General features: G+C 34.1%; 1 protein-coding gene across 1 annotated transcript; it reads left to right on the top strand.

The window, feature by feature from the left end:
- Window positions 1-322: 322 nt before the first annotated feature.
- Window positions 323-4,471, top strand: LOC100801947 (U-box domain-containing protein 35). The gene is given in 8 exon segments (XM_041017031.1): window positions 323-821; window positions 983-1,085; window positions 1,199-1,320; window positions 1,472-1,728; window positions 1,824-1,896; window positions 2,069-2,797; window positions 3,156-4,044; window positions 4,149-4,471. Coding segments are annotated over 8 exon segments (2,430 nt in total). The 5' UTR covers window positions 323-636; the 3' UTR covers window positions 4,221-4,471.
- The last annotated feature ends 4,540 nt before the right edge of the window (window positions 4,472-9,011 follow it).

Raw genomic sequence — 9,011 nt, 5'->3', positions numbered from 1 at the left:
ATTTAATATGTAATTCTTTATTTATAAGCATTAACATCTCAAATAGCTTCCCAAGAGAAAGTAATAGTAACTTACAAGTTTGTTCCTAACTTTATTTATCTATATATAACTTTTACTTTATATCACTCAATGTGAGGAAATTTAATCATTAACTATAACAAGAAATAACTATTTACAAACTTCATCATATACAGTAATTTTGTCTGTTTGGTGAAATTTACCAAGTATATCCTTTAACAACTCTAACATAACGATCTAAATTAAAGTGTGGCTTTGGTCAGATAGGAGAAGAAACCCAGCAGCCCAACTGTATATTCCCAAAATGAAGGGTTTCTGGTTTAATTCTCCTAAAAACATCACTAATTTTGGAACCTAACAACATAGTGCAAACTAATCTGCAACAACATCAATTTTCCACTCACATTGGAGTTTCAACAAATTGCTAAAAATCCAGCACATGACTAGTTATTATTATATTTATTATGTGATGAAAGGCCAATAAAAATGCTAGTGAACTTGTTTCTTAATTTCTAATCCTCAACACGTATCATAGTATAAACTTTGTATCAGGATTCAATCAAGCTAATTAAGCCACACGGCCAACCACACAACATCCAGGCCAGAAATTAATTAAAGATGTCGAGGATGAATTCAGAGAAGAAACTGGGTGCAGGACGTGTGGTGGCTGTGGCAATTGAGAATAACAAGACAAGCCAACACGCTGCCAAATGGGCAGTGGATAATCTTCTTCCCAAAGATCAATGTCTCTTACTAATCCATGTTAGACAAAGAGCATCTTCGGCTCCATCATGTAATTAATCATTACCTCTACATTTCTCTCCATCATGAAATTAATTTCTTTAACGTTTCATATTTTGGTAGCTTTATATGCAATTGCATTTGACTTTCATGCCTATAATAATTATGTTTACAAAATTCTAGTTTATTGATCTGTTTGTAAAATTTAGCATATATTCCTGACTTGAATGGCTATGCGTGCAGCGGATCATTTGAGCGAAGCTGTGGCCGACAAAGAATCTAAGGAACTTTTTGAATCATTTCGAGTCTTCTGCAATAGAAAAAGTGTTAGTACTCATCATTTTCATCATTCAACCAATTAATATAAACAGAAGAAAGTGCACTGGTGAACAAGATCGATCCTAATTAATTAAAACTGTTTGTGTTTTATTTGAAACAGATACAATGCAAAGAAGTGCTGTTGGAGGACATGGATATATCTAAGGCATTAATAGACGCCATTTCCACGAATACCATCGAGCTTCTTGTACTTGGGGCGCCATCAAGGAGTGGCCTTGTTAGGTGATTAAACGATCGATGGACTTTTTTCTCTTTCTTAATCAAGATGAAATTAAAACATGCATATACTGATGATGAAATATTATTAAGAAAAGAATAAATTACGGGTTGATGGTAATTATATAACTCCGAGTTGATGAAATATTTATGACAGAAGATTTAGGACAACTGATGTTCCAAGCACTGTGTCCAAAGGGGCACCACAATTCTGCACAGTTTATATAATTTCTAAAGGAAAAATCTCAAGCGTGAGATCTGCTACTGCTCCATTGGCTCTTAAGAAAGCTGCCATTGCCGCTGCCTCACCTCGTAACCAATTGCAGCCACAACAACAACAACCACACCCGCAGACAATGCCAAGTCCTGAAAGATTTTCAGATCCTCAGCTACCCCGCAACTACCCACCACGACGTATGCATGTCAACTAATTCATCTGTTTAATTTCAATTTGCCTCATTCAATTATTATATATGCCATTCTGATCTCAATTACATACATATACACAGCTACATCAGAGAGGGCAGCGCCACATGGGAGTCATGGGGCACGCCCCACCATGATGGATGAAGATGATATCATGTAAGTTACAAAATTAATTAATTAAATACAATTGCATGCATGCATGCATGCATGAATGCATTTTCTTTTTCTTTGTTTGGTATCAACTGTAATTAATGCAACAGCAATTGCATATGATTGGTTCATTAATTAGTTGATAACAAATGTAACTATTGGTGACGCATGCATGCAGATCACCGTTCACAAGGGCTGGGAAAACATACGAGTCTTCAAAGCTTCTGGATTCTGATATATCATTCGTGAGCAGTGGAAGGCCAAGTGTGGACCGAATGTTCCCAACAATGTATGAGGATATGGACAGTGCGATGAGTGGAATTGCCCCCGGTAGGTTCTCAGACTATGATGGCAGAAGCAGCTTCGCTTCCTCCTACTCTTCACAATCGCAAGGCATGGATGACTGCTACTCCTTCTCCTCCCAATCAAGGTTATCCGACTGCAGCACCGATGATGTCGAATTCGAGATGAGGAGGCTGAAGCTAGAACTCAAGCAGACTATGGAGATGTACAGCTCTGCCTGCAAGGAAGCCATGACAGCAAAGCAGAAGGCAATGGAGCTTAAACGTTTGAAAGTGGAAGAACAGAAGAAACTGGAAGAGTCCTCGTCGTTATCGTCGGGGGGTGAGGCTGCTGCAGCAGCATCCTCCATGGCACTGATGATGGAGATGGAGAAGGAAAAGATCAGAGAAGAAGCACTCCAAAAGATAGCAGCATTGGAAGAACAGAAGAGAATGAGCCTGCAGATGGAGAGGAAGATTAAGCCTGAGAAGAACGTGAGCGTGAGTAGTTTTGGACACGGGACAGCCAGCTACAGAAGGTACAGCATTGAGGAAATAGAAGAGGCAACAAACATGTTCTCGGAGTCTCTCAAGATCGGGGAAGGAGGGTATGGGCCAGTATACAGGTGCCAAACCATTTTTTTTCTTTATCAACAAATAATAGTTGTTAGGCTTAGAAGAATTTGAACTTAACTCAACCCTAAAAAATTATAGCTCATAGGGATGAGGATTGTCTTCCATTCATATACTCTATTTTGCTACTATCTCTATTTTTCCAATACTTTTTAGCTTAGTACATGGATAACATGATGAATGGTCTTTTGAATATAGACTTTGATATCATCTTATAAGAATTTGAGTCTAAATAGGAGGATTGTCCTCCACTTATATTTTCTATGTGAGAGTAGGATTTTTCCCCATAGTTAGTATCATTAATTTTATTAGTGGAAGGACTAATTTGAAGCCGGCACCTCTTCCCCCCAGGTGTGAACTAGATTGCACCCAGGTTGCAATAAAGGTGTTGAAGCCAGATGCAGCACAAGGACGAGAGCAGTTTCAGCAGGAGGTGGAAGTGCTGAGTTGCATAAGGCATCCAAACATGGTTCTTCTGCTGGGTGCTTGTCCAGAGTATGGGTGCCTGGTGTACGAGTACATGGCCAATGGAAGTTTGGATGAATGCCTTTTCCCAAGAGGAAAATCACGTCCACCTCTCCCATGGCAGCTAAGGTTCCAGATCGCTGCAGAGATAGCCACGGGTCTCCTTTTTCTTCACCAGACCAAACCAGAGCCACTCGTCCACCGCGATTTGAAACCCGGAAACATTCTTCTTGACCGCAACTACGTGAGCAAGATCAGTGACGTGGGCCTGGCCAGGCTCGTCCCTCCTTCGGTTGCAGACACTGTCACTCAGTATCGCATGACTTCTACTGCTGGAACTTTCTGCTACATCGACCCGGAGTACCAGCAAACGGGTATGCTCGGAATCAAATCTGACATATACTCTCTCGGGATAATGCTTCTTCAATTGGTCACGGCCAAGCCACCGATGGGTTTGACTCATCATGTTGGAAGGTCCATTGAGAAGGGAACTTTTGCGGAGATGCTTGACCCCGCCATTCAGGACTGGCCACTTGAACAAGCCTTGCATTTCGCCAAGCTTTCCCTCGGATGCGCTGAAATGAGGAGAAAAGATAGACCTGATCTTGGAAAAGTTGTGTTGCCGGAGCTCAATAAGCTTAGGTTATTTGCTGAACAAAACATGTCACCTATGATGATGTTTGGACTTAGAAGTACTGGTGGAGGTGGTGCTGCAGGATATGTTCCCAGAAACAGTAACTCTTCCATCCATTCCGGACTTTCTTCTTCAACCCAAGTCAGGCCTTCATCACACATTCATTAATTTTCTTTTCTTTTGAAATTGGATATATAATCATCAAATGAATGAATGTTGACATGTTGTGTTGTGTTGTGTTCTAGGGCATGAGTGAAGTGTCTGGCTTCTCTGGATATGAAAGCCGCTCAAGCACATCATCACTGGGGAGAATATGATCCAAGTGTAGAGTTATTGTTTTACCTTTCTTTTTGTGTAATTTTTATCCAGCCTTACGCTCAAATTCTTTTTTGAATGAATATGAGAGGCAGGGGGGTATCAATTAAACTTAATTGGTTGGATATTATCCACAGCACTCGGCCACATGCATCTTTGAAGAATGTGTATCATACAAGAAAATATTGTAATCCCTAAATGTATTTCACAACTTCAATAGGAATCTATGATGATTTTTGTCATTAATTTAATGAAATCCAACAAAATTTGATGTGCAGAACAAAGACAAACTTCCAGACTTATAGCCTTGTCTTTGTCAATATATTTATTTATGCGGATAGTCATATTTTTTTTTCATAAGACAAAATTTATTACCTCTGCCCACCCATTACATTCTTGTGTATTCCAGACATAATAACATAACAAGAAAAACTTAGTAATAGGTAAGACCACCACTCATAAAATGATATTTTTCGACCTAACTTCAATGCATAACCAGCTTCTCACCTTTATTATTTTCACCACTAGTTCATCTATGTTCAGTTGAGAAGAATTAAAACACAATTGATTATATGCATTCATATTGACCAGATAATGCACATCCAAATTAGTTTCCACTTTCCAGAAATTTACCTCCTCACTCTTGTAATTGCCATCCCTAAATTGGATCAAACCTGAGCATGATAATGCTGATAGTCGTATGTATCGCACTTAATTCTAAACCTCCCTTTCCACTTTATTATCTAATTCACGACGACCCTTTCAAACTTTCCCATGACTTTTTATATTACTTTTGAGTCTTGTCACAAATAATTTGACTATTAAGTTGATTATATATAAATAAATAAATAAGAAGGAAAAAGGCCGACGATCAAATCATCCATCACAAAAACCAGTTGCTAAATTTGTTAGGAACCGATTTATATCAATTTTTAAATACTCAACTTGATTATTAACAGCCCTCTTTAAAGTTTAACAACATATTTAACGAAACGTAAATAATTAACTAAAAAAAATCATAATATATGTATATATATATATATATATATATATATATATATATATATATGACTCGTTGATAATATATTTTGTTACGGACACAAATTTAAGTTAGTTTGTAACGGATTTTATGACAAAAATGTTCCCTCTCCAAATTATTCACCGCAAATTTCATGACTTATTGAAAAAACATATTTCTACGAGGAGTTTTGTGACGAATTTATGTCCTTCTCAAAAGTCTGTTACATCGCAAATTTCATGACTTATTGAAAAAAACATATTTCATAATCTTATTGAAAAAAGTCACAATCTGCATATTAAAGATTTAGCGAGAGATTTTGTAATGAATTTTAATCATTCTCAAAATTATACGTCACAAAGTACATCACAAAAGATTATGAAATACTATTACAGATTTCTCCCCTCAAAGTTTATTGTTACATAATCCGTCACCAAAACTATAAATTTCAATTAAATATTTTTTAGTCAATCTCTCCTTAGATATTTTCATCACAAATTTCAATTAAAAGATTAGCATGTGATAGATTTCATTACAAATAATGATTTTGAAATATATTATATTTAAATTTATGGATAATTATATATTTAAAATATTTTTATATTTTAAAATTATATAAAAATCATGAATTATTATTTTAATTGATGATTTTTTTATCAAATTAAGAAATGTCATATAAAATAATAATAATAATAATAATAATAATAATAATAATAATTTAATTCAATTATTTTAGTTAATTATTTACTATAAATATATAAAGAATTACATAACTTCAAAAAAGAAGAATGAAAAAAAATTGTAAGAGAAGTATTAAATTTTTTCGTTATTCTCTTCTTATTTTTTTGTCTGGACATTTTCTTCTTTATATAGTGTAATAAGATTTTGAAGTCAACTATTTTTCTATAAATTTAAACTGTGTAAATTGATTAATTTTGATTCTTGGAAAAAGTATTTAATAATTAGATTAAATTATAACTTTGGTCTTTTTATAACTACAATTTTAGTCTTCCTTTTTTTTTTACTTATGAACTTGGTTTCCTTATTTTTTTTAAATCACAATTTTGGTTCAACCTTCAATTCTAGTACATTTATTTCTATTGTTTTTATGTTTTGATTAATTAAATTATTTTTTATGGTAACTTAATTGAATATGTTAGGTCTAGGTTTCAATCCATAGTGGTGTGTGTAGAATCAGTGGCAGTTATTTGAATTTACGCTTACATGTTGCAAGCTGAAGGACTAGTAATTTACACTATATATATAACCAATTTGTCTAGATCGATCTCTGTAGCTTCTTGTTGTCGCATTCTCCCCGTTTGGGTATATATTTGATCTTCTAAATCTAATCATGTATTAATCATATTTATTCCAAGTTTTTCATCCATTGTCACTAGTTCTTTTTCCCCTGTTCACATTTGCAATTACTTGTAGAGAAGCGCACTTCTATTCTATGATTTCAATAACCCTTTTCTTCTGCTAGACTTTTGATTCTTATTTTAGATGTAGAAGTTTTCAATTATGTTTATAAAATTGGACCAATTAACCTACATTATAAAGTCTTTAATTTCTTCTTTGATGGTCTGATTATGGTTAAATTGTGTTTTAATCAGTAATGATTAAATACATCCACTTGTATTTTATAACAACAAATAATAAAATAACATACTAATAATTAAATGACCTAATTATGTTTTGATTCCTCAACTTTGGAATATATGTGATATTGGTTTTCTAAAATTAATATATTCAATTCATAAAAAAAGTTGACTAGAAAATGAGAATTTAAGGGATTTTAAGTATAAAAAAATTGAAATCAATAAGGAGACCAAATTTGATTAATTTTAAAATAGAAGGATTTAATTAATTTGTAAAAAAAAATGGGGAACCAAAACCATACCAGTCAGACTAAATGGGTAAAAAATTAATTAAGCTAAATAAAAACTATGAAAACCACAAAATTAAAATGTGGATCTGTTTTTTGTAATTTAGAAACTGATAAAGTAAGCTATTTTTAACTTTATTTTTTAACATCAATAAATATAAAAAAAAAAGGGTAAAACTCTTAAAGATAATAACATCCTAAAAAAACATTTTAAGAATTTCAATTTTTTTTAGAGGAATTTTATAGATGAATTGAATAAATTTAAGTGTACTGATGATTAATTTTAATGAATAAGTATCTTAATTCTTACCCAACAAACTTGGAAAAATAAAAAATGGGAGAGGAAATTGGTTCTTTATCTTGGATGAAACGTGAATGCACTGCTGTAGCTGGGCCATAAATTTCTCGAAACTTGATGTGTTACACTTGGCCTTACATGTAACATGTGGTTCTCTCAATTGGTTGGTGACTGGTGCTGGACTCAGCTGCATGTGCCCTTTTGGAACACTCTCTGTCGCATATATATTCATATTCATATTCCCTTAATTAAATTAATCAATTAATATTGAATTATGTATGCAGAGACGAGAAAGCGTTTTGTGGTGCAGAATGCCGTGAGACTCACATTAGCATTAGCATTAGCAACGATGATCGCCAAGACTTAGACAAGTGCTGCAGGTCTCGTGTTCTAGTGCACACTCACATCTGCTCTTCTTGCTGCAGCATGAATTCAACCTACACAATCAAATGTTTCATTTTATTATACATTTAATCGATGAAAGAATAATTAAATTTGGTACTAGCTATCTCGTCCCAGGGGAGAGTTGCCACGAAAATTAATTGCAGCAAATTTAGTGTAGATTGTTCAATCTCCAATGAATGGAACATTATATATATAACGTACATAGAGTTCCTCTCTCCATGCAATATATATAAATTGCAACCAAGTTCATTCTCCTAGTAATTGCAATATATATAGATTTCTTCTGTTTTACGTTATCTTCTGGACAGCATAACCATCTACGCCGAATTCATTAAAACAGGTAACGAAGAAATTTCAAATGCAAATTTAAGTATAAATTTACATTATAAATGTTTAATAAGTCAAGTGTAATTGGCAACTTCATATAAGCATAGAATTAACAATAAAATCATGAATATTAAGAGAGTCTAACTGAATAGGTTGAACAATATAAGTAAATTATTATAATTTTTCTTGAGACTGTTTTTAAGTCCCACACATTTAAAATATACAATAAAATTACGAATAACTTACATTTGGAAAAAAGAAATCAATTACATGAATTAGGGCAAACTCCTTGCCAAAGTCTGAGAAAATTGTCTAACCCTTGTTTCTTTAAGCTCTTCTCTCGAATGTCTCTTGGTCTCTTAGCTGATGAAGATTATTATACCCTAACGACACACCTTAAAGGCTTACTCTAGTATACTAATTTATCGCGCAAATAATGTTTTTTAGGAGTTAGAACATTACATAGTCACTCAAACTAGAAGGAAACATGGGTCAAGTCAAGCTTGAACATTACCAGCCAGACTATTAACGAAGCACGTGTGGAATGTGTCATCTGAAAAGCTGAAATAATCTTCACTCTTCACAATACAAGTCTTCCGTGGTCTAATACAATAATTGATGACATTGCCACGGAATCCGTATAGAATTGGTTAGCCAAATGAATCCTTGTCGATGGTTCACCCAATTGAGTTCACAAATGAGCCAGATTTTGTCACCTCCACAGGTTGCACACAGAGACCCACCGGCATGTTTATGTTTGTGCTGCATGGCGATTTGCCAATGGGAAATTCCCCTGCTCCCCACAAACAAACTCAAAATCCGCTTTCAAAAATCTATTTGGTTACTGTTCCAGTTCCAGT

Source organism: Glycine max, chromosome 7 (genome assembly GCF_000004515.6).
Source record: "Glycine max cultivar Williams 82 chromosome 7, Glycine_max_v4.0, whole genome shotgun sequence".
In the NCBI taxonomy this organism is placed as follows: Eukaryota; Viridiplantae; Streptophyta; class Magnoliopsida; order Fabales; family Fabaceae; genus Glycine; species Glycine max.
Note: the sequence above shows the minus strand (reverse complement) of the source record. Positions and strands in the feature narration are given on the sequence as shown.